The following is a 16,864-nucleotide window of genomic DNA, read 5'->3' on the forward strand; positions in this document are numbered from 1 at the left end:
TATTCTGACCCCCTAAATTGCTTCTAATGAAATCTAAATTGCTTTTTCTAAGTCGACTAACCCGCTGGGGTCATTCTATTTTACTTTATTTTGAACTATAAAAAATGTGTTCCGGATTCAGACGGACACCCACTTCCTGAAATAAATCGATCTCAAAAATCCACTTCTAATTTAAAATAATTTTCTTAATCACTTCTACTTTTTCAAAGAGTAGGATAGCATTTTTAAATAAAAAATAATGCTGAATTTCTAAATATTTTCCTTTCAAAATCAGCCCACTTCCGTTGACCTGACTTGGCCACACTTACGCGCACGCAACTCTGATCATCACTGTCCACTCTTATAGATTTTATTTGACAAGTAAAAATTTGCGGCTTTTGTTTTGGTTTGCTGGCTTCTATTTGCAAATAAAGGTTTTATGAGAAATGGCCACTAAAAGCGGCGAAGTGCTATATCAAGTCGAACAAAAACCAAATCGTAAAGCAAACGTGCTTTATAAATCAAGCAAACCATTGGACGGGAACGACGAAATGGACATTAGCAGTGGAAGCAGCAAAATGGACACATTTCAACAACAGGTAAGGTAGCGGAAGTATATGTACTGTTTTTTTCTTTTGACGTAAATTTACTCTATGAAAGCATAGGCTTTAGAAATACAAGAACCTGGGCCAGATTTTGATCCGACCGCGCCACCCAAAGATGGCGAAGAATATCTCACGCATATGCTGTACGAACGCAAGCAATGTCCGGCTGTGATGGTGAAGGATCCAAGCAAGGTTGTGAAAAATCAGACAGCAGCAGCACTGACTGAGAATTTCAAAGATCAGGAGGTTAGTAAGCCAATAAAATATTTTGGAGGTAATATACATAGTAATTTTAAATTGAAGCAACCACTTAAATCTATACCCGTACCCGGTGAGCGCCCAACAAAGGAATGGAAAGAATTCCAATTGATAGATTTTGAGCAAACACGTGAAAAAGTTGTAATGCTACGTCTTGAATTGCATCGACAAAAATATGATCAAACATTAGAGCCACCATTAACCAACGAACCTGCAACGTGGCGCAAATTCTGTCAAGAGAATCCACCATTACTCAAACTCGTATTACGTTTCAGTCAACGCACGCTAGAGCAATTGTTGGAATATATATGCGATTGGTTGCGTGAGGGCGAAGAAAATGATGTATTGCGTAAATTGGCAACCACAGACGATGCAACGCCATCAACATCCAATGCTGCTTGCGATATGACTAGTGCAAATGATGAAAAAGTTTTAGATCTTACTGATACGGATGCTTGGATAGGTACTTGGTTATATGCTACCTTATCCTGTCTACATATACCCATTGAACCAGAGGTGCATAGCACTTTACGTGACATAGCACGTGTTTGCATACGGCTGCGTGGTCGTTTACCAAAAACGATGGCTGGCAAAGCAGTACCTTACAATTTATTCATATGTTTGGTAGCAGGTGCTTTTGGGCAAAGCGACTTTGGTGAATTTGTGTGATGCAAAGAGCATAGCTCTTAAGGCGCATAGTGACTAAATAGCGATTGCCAGTGAAAAATTTAATTTAATATTACAAATAAGAAATAAGCATAACTGCACAACGTGCCACAAAATTATCACATTCAATATAATTTAAATCACATCTCATCAAAATTTAATAAAAACCAATTCATTTCTAAAAATGTTAATTTATTTTTAAGCATTAATGTAAGTTTTACGAAAATACTTTACGGTAAGATTGGCATATGTAACATTGGCGTTGATGTTCGTCAGGTGCCGTTATTGTCGAAACCGAGCAGTTGTAGTGACTATGCTGACGAGGGCTGCTCATCCTTGTAATTTGACTTAGATTTGGTGAGCTATTTCTGTTAATACTATAGAAAAAATTGCATTAATATTTCACAAAATATTTTTAATTTTTCCTCCCTACCTGGAGCCAATTGATAGACGTCGTTCGCCATCACTTTTACATGCAACTGATTCATTGTCCAATAATTTCGATGCATTGCCACATGGCTGAGCACATGAAACTGTCGAAAATCTGAAAATTCCGCAGGAAAAACTTATAAAAACAATCTTAAAGACTTTTTTCAACTAAGAATGGAACTCAAACTAGGAGAAATAATACTGGTAGATTGAATAATTTAATATCTTTTTTGCAAACATTAAAAACTACCCATATTCTGTTTTTGGGGCGATAAGGACCCTCCCCGAAGGTCTTGGGGAGTGTTATCGATGTTGATGATTCTTTGCCGGATGCATATCTGGTACGTTCCGGTAACAAGCACCATTAAGGCACTAGCCCGACCATATCGGGGACAATTTAGTATAACCACATGCAACCTTCTAGGCCATCGTAAAGTCATAACTAGGCCAACTCTATGTTATCATGTCGAGGGACTTTTCAATGATCTGTTGGTACATTGAGTGTACCATATCATACATTGTACTACGTTGTCTTTCTGGAATAGTTTTGATTACAGTGCTCTCTAGTGCTTTGCCCGGATATCAATGGAGTCACCTAAAAAAGTCCGCGGTGTACTAATACGTTTGGCTGAAATCAACGAGCTATACTACCTCATGAAACTGGCTTAATATAAATTAGGGATAAGTTGGCCATTATGATAGTAATTGCATAACTGCTAAACTTACCCACTTCCACAACTTGTTTTTGCATGACAAACAGATCTTTGACGCCTTTTCTCTTCCAAATAATTAAAACAGCTTGCCGCTGCGGAGGATTGCTGCAGGCCATGACGATTCGTCACATGCGTTGTATCGAATTCTAGCTCGCGTAAATCGGTATTTCTTGTACTCTTCCGTTTGTCACGATTGCTTGGCGTAGTTGATGACAACCGATCTTTAACACCCACTCGTGCGCTCAACTCCACCTTCGGCGCTATAATACCCTTTTAATTATAAAATTTTGAATTTAACGCAATATGCAATAGTATTAGTGCTTATAATTACCGGAAACGCTGACGTTGGCTTCATTAGTATCTGCACATTGATATTATGCTCGCAGGTCAGTTTGGGCATATCCGAATGCATTACATCAGCTAATTTGCCCAAAAAGTAGGCCATGCGGCGTCCATTTTGCCATAACGTTATCTCAACTTGCTCGGAGGCCAGAACTCGTTCCAGCTCACATAGTGAGCCAACAGATTTAAAATATCCTTCCATAGTGAATTTATCATGGCACAGCAAAGGGAAACGGGGCTCCATTGCACCGGTACGAAAGAAATAGCCCAAGGTTTTGATAGTCACTTCCAAATAACCATGCGTGCAAAGCCAAACGCCGGGACAAGTCACCTAGTAAATTTAAGAAGGGATATGCTAGTTTATAACTGCAGTAGGCTGAAGAAGGGAGATCGAGTGATTCGGAAACGCTCACACACCAATCCAATCAAGGGCCTACAGCTGCAAATAAACTGATTTGTACTCACAGGATGGCTAAATCACGTTATCTAGTGCTCGTAGGGATGTTGCGCTTTTTCTTTCCTCTCTGCCCATACAGGGCTAATATCACGGCCCTACAGGAAACGTGATGGACGGGGCAGCTTTGAGGAAAAAGAAAAATATCCTGCACTTATCACTTGGGAAATTTGAGAGTAAAGAAATTGCGTCGTTCCTGTTTGGCTATTGCTGTGACGGCAAAAATACCCCCAACGGCAATCTTTATCGCAAATGAATTCGTTAAATTGCCTAGCTGAGCATTTGCCAAAAGTCTCTCTTTCCGCTGTAGCTAGTCTGCGAAGTTCGATAAAAATCTATCCTCTTCCTTATCAAAATAGAAAAAGCCTGACAGTATAACTCTGGCCGAAACGGATTTAACCCCATTTAAACAGGTTGGGGCTCTGACCATTTCGTCACAAGGTCGAATTAAACTAGTTCACAAGCTTTCCAACTCGTCCTCTATCACAAGATTCACTCACCGCGTGCAACTCAAAATCGATTTTGACAAAAAATCGCTTGGGCAACATATTTTCACAGTTAAAAACAGAACTGATTAAGCAATCAAAGAAAAAGTAACAAGGCTAAGCAGAATATTGACCAATTTCTACAACCTCAAAAAAGCGCCCTTGAAACAAATATTCGTATTTTGTTTGCATTGATGACGCAAAATATGGAGTTGGGGGCCATGTTTCTCTGCTCCACTACTTGAATTTTTATAGACGAACATTTTTTTGCTTTTATTTTGCCGGTGAATTAGAATGAATTGATGGCGTCAAAGGTGGTCGCTAACTAACGGTTGCTAACGGCATTTTTCAAGTGGGTACTCTGCTGTTTTTATACTCAGCGTGCTTTGCACACAGAGTATATTTTTATTTTTATTGGATAACGGTTGGTTGTGCAGGTATAAAGGAATCGAGAAGATATAGATCATCAGTATCGAAAAAAAAATTTGATTGAGCCATGTCCGTCCGTCCGTCCGTCTGTCCGTTAACACCAAATCTTGAGTAAATTTTGAGGTATCTTGATGAAATTTGGTATGTAGGTTCCTGGGCACTCATCTCAGATCGACATTTAAAATGAACGATATCGGACTATAAACACGCCCACTTTTTCGATATCGAAAATTTCGAAAAATCGAAAAAGTGTGATAATTCATTACCAAACACGGATAAAGCGATGAAACTTGGTAGGTGGGTTGACCTTATGACGCAGAATAGAAATACAGTAAAATGTTGGACAATGGGCGTGGCACCGCCCACTTTTAATAGGAAGTAATTTACAAGTTTTGCAAGCTGAAGATATCATGATGAAATTTGGCAGGATCGTTACTCCTATTACTATATGTGTTCTAAATAAAAATTAGCAAAATCGTATGTCGAACACGAATTTAAGAGTCAAATTTTAACAAACATTTAATATCTTTACAGTATATAAGTAAATTATGCCAACATTCAACTCCAGTAATGATATGGTGCAACAAAATACAAAAATAAAAGAAAATTAGTTTGCCTACAATACTTTTAATGCCATAAGTCGAACAAAAATTTACCAATCTTTGTGAAATTTGGTAGGGGCATAGATTCTATGACGGTAACTGTTTTCTGTGAAAATGGGCGAAATCGGTTGAAGCCACGCCCAGTTTTTATACACAGTCGACCGTCTGTCCTTCCGCTCGGCCGTTAACACGATATCTTGAGCAAAAACCGATATATCTTCACTAAACTTAGTTCATGTACTTATCTGAACTCACTTTATCTTGGTATTTAAAATGGGCAAAATCCGACTATGACCACGCCCACTTTTTCGATATCGAAAATTACGAAAAATGAAAAAAAATGTCATAATTCTATACCAAATACGAAAAAAGGGATGAAACATGGTAATTCGATTGGTTTATTGACGCAAAATATAAATATAGAAAAAACCTTTGTAAAATGGATGTGACACCTACCATATTAAGTAGAAGAAAATGAAAAAGTTCTTCAGGGCGAAATCAAAAGCCCTTGGAATCTTGCCAGGAATACTGTTCGTAGTATTACATATATAAATAAATTAGCGGTACCCGACAGATGATGTTCTGCGTCACCCTGGTCCACATTTTGGTCGATATCTCGAAAATGCCTTCACATGTACAACTAAGGGTCACTCCCTTTTAAAACCCTCATTAATACCTTTCATTTGATACCCATGTCATACAAACACATTACATGGTTACCCTAGATTAATTATCCGACATGGTGATTTTACTTATTTTGTCTCCAAAGCTCTCAGCTGAGTATGTAATGTTCGGTTACACCCGAACTTAGCCTTCCTTACTTGTTTATTTAGTTTTTTGTAAAAGCGTTGATGTATCTGTTAAAGAATGGTTCTCGATTCAAAGTGTTTCAAGCATTTTAATATAATTCGTGAGGCAAAAATTTGGCACTGAGAGAAGCGGGACGGAAGAACTAAGTCATCGGTGTACAGAAAACTAATTCATAAAGATACTTAATGAAGCAAAAGGTATTTGAAAATGGGTAAAATTCTGAAACTCTGTTGTTGTTGTTGTTGTTGTTGTAGCGATAAGGTTACTCGCCGAAGCCTTTGGGGAGTGTTATCGATGTGATGGTAATTTGCCGAATACAGATCAGGTCCGCTCCGGTAACACAACACCATTAAGGTGCTAGCCCGACCATCTCGGGAACGATTTATATGGCCACATTAAACCTTCAGGCCACCCCTCCCTCCCCACCGCCAAGTTCCATGAGGAGCTTGGGGTCGCCAGAGCCTCGTCTGTTAATGAAACAGGATTCGACACGGATAGGTGAGGTTGACAATTGGGTTTGGAGAAGCTGTATATTGCGCCGGCAACCGGAAAGGGTTGCGCTACACAGCCCCTTGAATCTGGTAATTTAGTCGCCTCTTACGACAGGCATATCTACCGCGGGTATATTCTGACCTCCTAACCCGCTGGGATCTGAAACGCTGTATTTTTCTGGACCTAATGAGTATAGTGCTCCCAATTTGTTGACGGCGTTTAAATTTCTAAGAACTTGTGAATCGTTTAACCGAAGTTAAAAGGACGAACTGATTGGCAGATATCTACACGAGGATGCCACTGCGACCATTTGTGTATTGTGTCCTCAAATTGGGGAGAACAACCCAACCCACATATGTTTTGAGTCACGTAATGCAGTTTTATGAGTGACTGACTCACAGTCAAAATGAGTTGACCTCAGTTACCTTAGAACGAACGAATAAGATGGAAACATTTGTTTACGTTGTAGATATATGTCCGAATCCGAGTTTGTTTAAATTTGGAAAATAGTCGTCCATCAACCGCTCTCCGTGACCCAGCGGTTTAGTGGGTCAGAATATACCCGCGGTAGGTATGCCTGTCGTAAGAGGCGACTAAAATACCAGATTCAAGGGGTTGTGTAGCGCAACCCTTTCAGGTTGCCAGCGCAATATATAGCTTCAGCAAATCCAATTGTCAACCTCACCTATCTGTGGCGAATCCTGTTTCATCAACAGGCGAGGCTCTGGCGACCCCGAACTCCTCATGGATATAGGGGATGGGAGGGCGGTATGGCCAAGAAGGTCGCATGTGGTCCTAAGAAATCGTTCCGAGATAGTCGGGCTTGGTACCGGAACCTACCGGATCTGCATCCGGCAAAGGACCATCAACATCGATAATACTTCCCAAGGCCTTCGGGGAGTATCATTTTCGCTAGAACAACCGCTCTCCGTCGTAGTCTATTAGCGTTCGTACCCCTATTTTCATCCCAATCCTACTTTCCTTTTCCTTACTGTATACCTATCTTTATGATGTCCTTCTCTCTGTCCTTTACATTTACCCTCTGGCGGTCAATCAAGGTGTTTTGGGTCACTGCATTTTTTTTAAATGTATAGGAAATATCCTTTGGCTTTTTGTCACAAATTTACCGAAAACAGCTTCTTATTAATACAATTTATTCATACCTCGTCTGATAGTTTAGCGAACTACTAAAGCCGTGCCAACAGTTCCAATTCTTGTCTACAACTATCTTTAAAATTTTTTGTGTACATACGAATATCAAAACCACAGAGCTGGGGTTGCTCACATAGTGGCGTGTCAGCGCAACTCTAAGCAGTAAAAAGTTCACTGCATGATAAGGAATTTAATATCGATCCCGGGCCACGCCAACCTAACTAACTTTGCTAGTGCATTACAGCAAGGTGAATGGTCAGCGGTTATAATAAGGGTGGACAAGGCGTTGAGGCTCATTGTATGTACGTAGGTTTGTATGTTGATTGCGACAGCATAAAGGCATAGCGAAATTAAAGTACTACATAGTTATACTGTCGATTGGGGTCATACGGCTAGAACTCGTGACGCGGTTTCACATAGATAAGGCTATGTTAGTTTGTGTGTTGTGTGTTGGCTGTTGCTTTTGTTTTAACAGAGCCATGCCCCATATAATAAAGGATGCGCCTCACAAACTGGGGCCTTATTATGTAACTCCATTCGCAAGAAATTTCATTGGGATTTAAAAAAAAAAAAGTATGTGATTTGACAGCTTTGGAGCTAGAACAATACTCTCCGAATCGTTATGGGCTGTCTTCTTATGTCCCACCTACACAGTGAGGTGAGAGTACTCCCCAAGCAGTCGGTTCTATGTACTGGAGCGGCTCGCGATTTTTCCCGACCAAAGACTGTCATTTCAGTGTAACCCCATTTAATTTGTTGAGTCCTACCCCCAACCCCCAGTACTCCCCCTTGATTCAAGGAGTTGCCAGCACAATATATACATAGCTTCTCCAACCCAATTGTCAGCCTCACCTATCCGTGGCGAATACTGTTTCTTTAACAGCCAAGGCTCTGGCGACCCCAAGTTCCTTATTGATCTAGTGGGTGGAAGGACGGAATGGCCTAGAAGGTTTCATGTGGTCATACCAAAGCCTTCCCGAGATGGTCGGGCTAGTACCTTAATGATGCTTGTTACCGGAACGTACTGGTTCTGTATCCGGCAAAGGACCAGCAACGTCGGTTACACTCTTCGGGAAGTGTCCTTATCGCTACAACAATAACAACAACAGTACTCACCATTAGGGAGAGAAATGAAATGCTGAACAAACAGTTTCTGTTGACAAGATGGTTATTGAAATGAGATATTTTTTGTAGGTTTAACGCCGAAAGAGCATCCTTTATAAGCTCAAAGAAAATTCTTCGCGAAAACATCTACTTAGTATGAAGGTTGACGAAACTATTCTTTATTGAATCGTAATGTGGTTTTAATACTTAATTTACCTTGGTTTCGTATTTTTATAATATCTCTGTTGTATGGTTTCAATACGCGTGGTTATAATAGGTAAGTGTTAGTTAGTACATATTTTTCACTTTTGGTTAAAAAAAAGGATATTAATAGCTACTCTAAATAACTACATATGTACATATATGTCTTATGTATATGTTTGATTAGAAATACGGTTATGTGTTAAATGGTGTACATTCTCATCGTTACAAACGCAATGCTAAAATATAAATATTTTCTTTATACATAACAATACATATATTAATAGTACAGTAGATGAGTGCATTAAATATCGCACAGCATGCACATACATTACATAAAAGTAATGTTAACTTAAGTTAACTAGAAAAATTAAGTAGAAAAAATAAAGACTTTAAAAAACAAGGCAGTTGTTACCACTGTTTTCAAAGTTGGTAGCAGTTTAAAGCTGCATTACATCCCATTCTTCATCTAAATAATGTAATATTGGTTTATCATGTAAGCGATCGCCAAATACATCACGCAACACTTGTAGAGCCTGTTCTTGTATGAGACTCACTTGATGTTTGGGACAGTAATCATCTTCAGCAGAGCATGCCATTGTTATTAGAACCGGTGGTGCTGGTAAGTTTTGTAATAGCTCTTTGAATTGCGCAAAATATTGTTCCAATTCTTTGGCGGTACTGATATGATGTGGCAAGCCATTAGTATCTGTTGTACTACCCGAATCATATATGAGCAACCAATCGATCTCATCGTCAGCATAATGTTTTTGTAATGATTTGACAAGATTTTCTATGCGCGTATAAGTTTCGGTGGATATTATCTCTGGATCGGGTGTAGGTGTGAGTGTCTCTAATGTTCTCGCCTCTTCTAAATGCTCAAAGATTTTTTTAAGCGCTTCCAATTGTAATTTACGTCGCTCTGTAGTGCCACCACAGTCTTTAACTTCACTATCAAAGTGGAAAATATCGGTGAGTTGTTCATAACAATTAGCATCTTTATAGATTTCTAAAAATGGATTAGTAGTACTAAAGAAATCCAAATCGATATCTAAAACAAAGTTTTGCCCATCTGCTTCTTTGATAAATTCTTCAGTTTTGATTGGTGCAGTTTTGGTTGTCGTGTCTACGTTAATGACATGCAATTCCATATCACGCGTCTGCTGCAACTCTTTTGTATCACAATAATTGCCTTCTGATATGAAGTAGTCCAATGGACAATCAACACTTATTTTATCATTTTTATGTCCAATTTTGAAATTGTATTTCCCTAAAGGTATTTGTTGACACCAGGAGTTTTTCAGCCATACGACACGATTGAAGTGACCTGAAGGAGAAAAATACATCATCCACTCATTATTTCAAATACATACGGTTGCATGTGCAAGGGGTGCCACAGGATGGTGTCCTATCCCCACTTTTTTTTTAACTTCTACATATCAAAGCTACCTTCGCCACAAGAAGGTGTTACTATCGTTTCCTACGCCGATGACTGCACAATAATGGCCACAGGCCCAGGCCCACAGATCGATGAGCTTTGCAACAGAATAAACGGCTACCTCCCTGATCTCTCCGGGTTTTTCGCCTCGCGAAACCTGGTATTATCACCGACTAAATCCTCCGCGACCTTATTTACAACATGGACGTCCCAAATGTCGACCATTTTGAACATCCACGTCGATAGCACTACGCTACCGACTGTCCTACACCCCCAAAATCTTGGGTGTGACGTTTGATCCGGATCTACATTTTGGTGAGCACGCAGCCGCAATTGTGCCGAAAATCCAGAGCCTTAATAAAATCCTCAAATCTCTTGCTGGCAGTACTTGGGAAAAAGACAAAGAAACTTCGATTTGGATATTGTAACAGGTTAAACTCTTACCTATCCAGAATCAACCCCGACATACAAAATGTATGTCCTGCTTGCAATGTGTCCCCACATGACACCAACCATCTCTTTAATTGTAATGTGGAACCAACGCCTCTAGCACCCCATTCATTATTGTCCACCCCTGTTGAAACGGCAAGTTTCCTTGCATTCCCCTTAGAGGATATTGAGGACAATTTGTGATCGGTCGCACCTATTGGATGGGGCGAAGCACTCCTACAATAACAACAACGGTTGCATGTACATGACTGACACAGTTTTTACTGCATCTCAAAACAAACTAGCACTAAATAAGCAGTCGATATATGTATTAAGTAAATTCATTCCAAAGGTCTTAACAGCCGGCCTTTTCATCGCATTTCGCTCTTCGTTGAATCTGCAAACTGAACCGACCCTCTAAATCTCCAACCTATACAAACTGCTTACTCTGATCAAACAAAAACTGAAAACACATTGTTTGATCTCCATTAAGTATCGACAAAGCTTGGGACAATTCACAACTCTATCGTGTGTTCTTTAAAGTGTAAGGTATAAAAACCTTCTCAAGCTATTTCCACGCTTCAACCCAGTGTTTCTCAGCCCTTGGCAATGAAGGAGCTCAAGACGCTTCCCAAGGCAGTCGGTTCTATGTACCGGAGCGACTCGGGATTTTTCCCGACCAAGGACTGTCATTTCAGTGTGACCCCATTTAATTTGTTTCGTCCCTCCCACAAATTGTCATCCTCCCAGCAGCTCCTTGCAGCAGGACTGCTACATATTCTTACTCCGGGAAGGTATCGAACCCAATCCGGGTCCGGCTCCTGACCCCGGTCCTGAGAAATGGTTTTGCTGCATTTGCCAAAAAAGAATCTTTTTAGGACGGTCATACTCTGTTCAGTGTGTCTCGTACAAGGGATGGTTGCATCGGACAGGTTGTTCTGGGCTTGATCCCAAAACCCGACGTCCACGTAAGTTTTATAAATCTTTTGTGGCTCCTTGCTGCTCACGCCCAAGGGCGTCCCGTAGTCTACGCCTAAGCGCCCCCCACTACCTCCCAGCAGCCTCGCTGCTCAGCAAGCCACAACAAGTACCCGCTGCTGCTCGCGCCCCACGGCGCCAACAACTCAAACAGCTGTAACCACTCATAACTACTACCTTCGTAGTAGAGCTGGTAGCAATGCTGAGCATCAGCCCCTGCCCCCGTCTTCTTCTCCCCCCCTCTTTTCTGGCAGCAATCATGCAGGTCAAGGAAACAGACTCTTAATCCCTACCTCCGTTTGCACCGTCTGCCAGCACAGAATATATAGGTTTGCGACATCCGCTCAATGCAGCTCCTGCCTTGGGTGGTGCAACTTTCCTAGATGTTCTGGTCTCCGCGACGGCAACCCCTCAACGGGTTTCATCGCGCCATGTTGCCATGTCGCAAACCCAAATCATCCGGGTACCCCAATGCTTGCCCAAGGGCGCCCAGTCCCAAGGCCACACCAGCAATTGCGTACTGGCCTTCCACAACCTAGGCGTAGTCACCCGTCACTTACCCCTAGAGTGGCGGCGTCACCCCTCATGCACTTCAGAATTCTGCAGTTAAACTGTAATGGACTAACTGGGAAGATTACGGAGATAGTCGATTTCATGAAGCGGCACAACATCCGCATTGCTGCGATTCAAGAGACTAAACTCACAGCAAGATCTGCATTGCAGACCTGCTCTGGGTATAATGTCCACAGGAAAGGCCGCGAGAGCGGAAATGGAGGCGGCCTCGCGTTTATTATACACCACTCTGTGCAATATTATATATTTGATCCTGGCATCGACCGCAGGGACAATGTCTTAGAACGTCAAGACCTATCTGTTCGGTCAGGCGATGCAAATCTAGAAATCATCAACATCTACATCCCTCCTGTCACCTGTTGCCCCAGTGGATACCTCCCTAATATCGAGGCCTTACTCACTGGCAACAATCGGATTATCTTAGGCGATTTCAATGCCCATCACGACCTATGGCATTCAAACTTGCGGGCGGACAGTAGGGGTGAGATGTTGGCGGATCAAATAGAAGAAACGACGTTCTGCACAATAAACGGAGACGCCCCCACACGTATGGTAGGAAGCTGTCATAGCTCGCCAGATATCTCAATCGTGAGCGCAGAACTCGTAAACTGCGTCAACTGGCAGCCGATGGTAACATTGGCATCCGACCACCTGCCCATACTTATTTCGTTCGAGCGTACCGCCGACTTCATCGTCACCGAAAAACGCACTTTCATAAACTTCAAAAAAGGAAAGTGGGAAGAATATAAATCTGCAACAGACAGCAGCTTTGCTGCCCTCCCTATCCCGACTGATGCCCGCCAAGGGGAGCGTGCCTTCCGTAAGGTCATTGAATCCGCCTCGGCACATTTCATTCCAGCCGGGAGAATTCCCGAAATCCGGCCCCACTTCCCGGCGGAGGCCGCGAGCTTAGCGAGGGAACGCGACCTTATAAGACAGCTTGATCCAGGCGACCCCCAAATAAAGGATATAAACCAACGCATCAGATTGCTTGTGGACGAACACAAGCGGGCGAAATGGGAAGAGCACCTAAGAGGTTGTAACCTCTCTAGCGGTGTAGGTAAACTTTGGTCCACCGTAAAGTCCCTATCGAATCCGACTAAGCACAAAGAAAAAGTTTCCATCGCCTTTGGCGATAAGGTGCTGTCGGATGCGAAAAAATGCGCGAGCGCTTTCTGCCGACAATATATAATGCATCCTACGGTTAACAAAGATAGACGGAGAGCCAATAGACACGCACATAAACACAAATTCAGCGCGTCACCAGTCACCATAACCGCTAGAGAGGTTGAGGACGCCATTGGTCGCGCTAAACCATCCAAAGCAGTGGGCCCAGACGGCATAGCCATGCCGATGCTTAAAAACCTAGGGAAAGAAGGTTTCAAATATTTAGCGCATGTCTTCAACCTGTCTCTTTCCACCTTTGTCATACCCGAGAAATGGAAATTGGCCAAGGTGGTCCCGCTACTAAAGCCTGGGAAACCAGCTAACATAGGTGAGTCATATCGTCCGATATCTCTCCTATCGCCAGTGGCAAAGACGCTTGAAGCCATTTTGCTCCCTTATTTCCAAGCACATTTGCAGCTAGCCCCTCATCAGCATGGCTTCAGAAAACTCCATAGCACTACCACAGCGCTAAATGTCATTAGCACCGAGATAAATTGCGGTTTGAATCAATACCCCCACCATAGAACAGTACTCGTTGCGCTAGACCTATCAAAAGCCTTTGATACGGTCAACCATGGCTCGTTACTGCAAGACCTGGAAGGGTCTACCCTTCCCCCATGTCTTAAAAGGTGGACCGCAAATTATCTGGGTGGTCGCCAGGCATCGGTGCAATTCAGAAACGAAATATCAAAACCAAGGAGAATTAAACAGGGGGTGCCACAGGTGGTGTCCCCACTTTTGTTTAATTTCTACATATCTAAGCTACCTTCACCACCGGAAGGAGTCACAATCGTTTCCTACGCCGATGACTGCACAATAATGGCCCAGGCCCAGGCCCAGAGATCGATGAGCTATGCAATAAAATAAACGGCTATCTCCCTGATCTCTCCAGTGCTTTCGCCTCGCGAAACCTGGCATTGTCACCGACTAAGTCTTCCGCGACCTTATTTAAAACATGGACGCCCCAAATGTCGACCATATTGAACATCCACGTCGATGGCACTACGCTACCGACTGTCCTACACCCCAAAATCTTGGGTGTGACGTTTGATCAGGATCTACATTTTGGTGCGCACGCAACCGCAATTGTTCCGAGAATTCAGAGCCGTAATAAAATCCTCAAATCCCTTGCTGGCAGTACCTGGGGAAAAGATAAAGAAACGCTCATGACCACATACAAAGGAATTAGCCAGCCGATTACGTGCTACGCGTCACCCATATGGTCGCCAAGCCTAAAAACCACCCACTGGAAGAAACTACAGGCCTGCCAAAATACTGCTCCCATCTGCATAATGAGGCGAGAATACTCCCCATCAGGGAGAGAAATGAGATGCTGACCAGTTTCTGTTGAATACCCAGAAACCTGGGCATCCCAACAGACATCTGATTGACGAACCAGCACCGCCTAGGGGCCTAAGGAGTCATCTCCGTAAGCATTTTGAGGAAATACGGCAGCTGAGAACCCAGCCGTATGAAGCGAAAAAACACAAGCAGGTCCTTGGTGAACGCCATAGACAGGCGTCGGACCTTTATGTCGGGAATTGCCCGGTGAATCCAGTACTTGAAGAAAAATATCCAGACTCGCGGAAGAGGAACGCATACTCCCCAGGGAAACGCGTGTCACTCTTGCTCAACTTCGTTCTGGATACTGTAACAGGTTAAACTCTTACCTATCCAGAATCAACCCCGACATACAAAATGTATGCCCCACTTGCAATGTGTCCCTACATGACACCAACCATCTCTTTAATTGTAATGTGGAATCAACGCCTCTAACACCCCTTTCCTTATGGTCCACCCCTGTTGAAACGGCAAGTTTCCTTGGACTCCCGTTAGAGGATATTGATGACAATTTGTGATCGGTCGCGGCTATTAGGTGGGGCGAGCATTGCTACAACAACAACAACAACAAGGAGCTCAAGAGAGATCTACTCTGCGACAGACGAAATCTTTGCTTATTCGTTAGAGCTCAAACGCTGAGATGTGAACTCTCAACTCAAATAAGATTTATTGTGAAAGGACATTGATAACAAAACGTGACTTTTTTACGTTCATTATACTGGCTCAGGTTTTCCTTCCAAACCCTATTTATCTATGGTCTAGCCCATGTGATGAGAGAGTTGATCGATATCAAGTGGCTAACCTAGCTCACCTAAATTGTGGTACGTACTCTCATACACTAACCACAACTAAAACAGAACAGATGTTTCCAAAAATCTCATTAATTATATGACTTACCTGCATAACAAGTCGGCATTATCCAATTTTCAATACTAAGTTCGGCCAACATTGTTTCCTTATCGTACGAGGCACTAGCCGGTATCTCACGTGATATAACCATGTCCGGATGTGAATCAAAATGTACGAGCAAATTATTTTCCAATGGCAAGTGGCGTGTGGCCAAACAACGATATATAAATTCCAAAACATCATTGTGATAATCGGCTATAAATATAGGAATGCGTTGAAATTTACGTGGTTGCATATTCTTGGCTGCATCGACATCTAAACTAAAATCTTTAGAATTGAATATATGCAAGCTACGTTCAGATACTGTGCCTGCAAGCGACGATGTGGAAACGTTGCCCAATCCGTTGTCATCCTCATCAACTCCCTTTAATTTATCATCCTCCTCTACTATGCCAGCTTTTATGCGTTTGTGTGGTGGTTGTTGCTTCTCTGACTCGACATCTCCATCAATTGTTACTTTTACAACCGATTTTTTAGCCTTTCCAATTTCTGGCGCTTTGGTATCAATTAGCTCGGTAGACACGTTTTCACTTGCCGCCGACGTTGCTTCTTCCGATCCATTTTCAGACATTTCTGGGGCCGCGACTGTAGCCTCTTCTGTTGAATTGTAGACACTTTTTTCAGATTTTCCTTCCATTTTTTGTTACCCAAATAATTTAATTGCTACGTAGAAAGATTTTGTGTAAAATTTCTTTTGTTTTCTTATTAATTAGCTTGTCTGCAGAGTGCTTTGAACTTGCTTTTCCTTTTCCCTTTCTATTGCAAACAAATATTGAGAAATGTCAGTTATGCGAGAAATTTACCGAATGGAAGCACCTGCTTGTTCTTGGTCCAACCAATTCACAATGGATATGAAAGAAGCGAATTTTAGTGACGAGTAAAACCACACCACCATTCTTTTTTCGTTCCGAATATTCGGAATATTTTTTTAGACTTTTGACTTTGAAATCGTTCAATGATCTATATCTATAGCGAAACCCCGAACTACTGTTGTTGTTGTAGCGATAAGAATACTCCCTGAAGGTTTTGTGAACTGTTATCTATGTAGATAGATAGATAGATAGTTATTTGAGGATCGCACTGCGACCATTGGTCTATTGTGCCCTCATCTGCTTCACAACACCTCATCCAAGCCGACATCTCTGATGAACCCTAGCAGTTCACCTGGCTTGAGGGATTTGATGTGAGTATGCTCTGGCCATGGTGAGCCCATAAACTTAGCTCTACGTCTTGAGATTGCATCGCACTCCAGGAGGACATGGTCCGCCGTCTCCGCTGATCTGTCACAAAATCGGCATGTGTTGTTTG

General features: G+C 42.2%; 3 protein-coding genes across 3 annotated transcripts; 1 reads left to right on the forward strand and 2 right to left on the reverse strand.

Annotated features, from left to right (window-relative positions):
• The first annotated feature begins 232 nt into the window (after positions 1-232).
• Positions 233-1,693, forward strand: Gem2 (Gemin 2). The gene is made up of 3 exons (XM_067757161.1): positions 233-578; positions 645-830; positions 888-1,693. Exons 1-3 carry the CDS (start codon positions 426-428, stop codon positions 1,509-1,511), a joined length of 963 nt encoding a protein of 320 aa, XP_067613262.1. The 5' UTR covers positions 233-425; the 3' UTR covers positions 1,512-1,693.
• Positions 1,666-3,994, reverse strand: LOC137233794 (uncharacterized). The gene is made up of 5 exons (XM_067757163.1): positions 3,947-3,994; positions 2,982-3,323; positions 2,664-2,920; positions 1,942-2,052; positions 1,666-1,885 (listed from the first exon to the last, which is right to left on the reverse strand). Exons 1-5 carry the CDS (start codon positions 3,992-3,994, stop codon positions 1,726-1,728), a joined length of 918 nt encoding a protein of 305 aa, XP_067613264.1. The 3' UTR covers positions 1,666-1,725.
• A 4,683-nt stretch (positions 3,995-8,677) lies between these two features.
• On the reverse strand, positions 8,678-16,338 carry MESR6 (misexpression suppressor of ras 6). The gene is made up of 2 exons (XM_067792157.1): positions 15,545-16,338; positions 8,678-10,048 (listed from the first exon to the last, which is right to left on the reverse strand). Exons 1-2 carry the CDS (start codon positions 16,191-16,193, stop codon positions 9,162-9,164), a joined length of 1,536 nt encoding a protein of 511 aa, XP_067648258.1. The 5' UTR covers positions 16,194-16,338; the 3' UTR covers positions 8,678-9,161.
• Between the last annotated feature and the right edge of the window lie 526 nt (positions 16,339-16,864).

The sequence above is a fragment of the Eurosta solidaginis genome, chromosome 5 (assembly GCF_040869045.1).
Source record: "Eurosta solidaginis isolate ZX-2024a chromosome 5, ASM4086904v1, whole genome shotgun sequence".
NCBI classification, from domain to species: domain Eukaryota; kingdom Metazoa; phylum Arthropoda; class Insecta; order Diptera; family Tephritidae; genus Eurosta; species Eurosta solidaginis.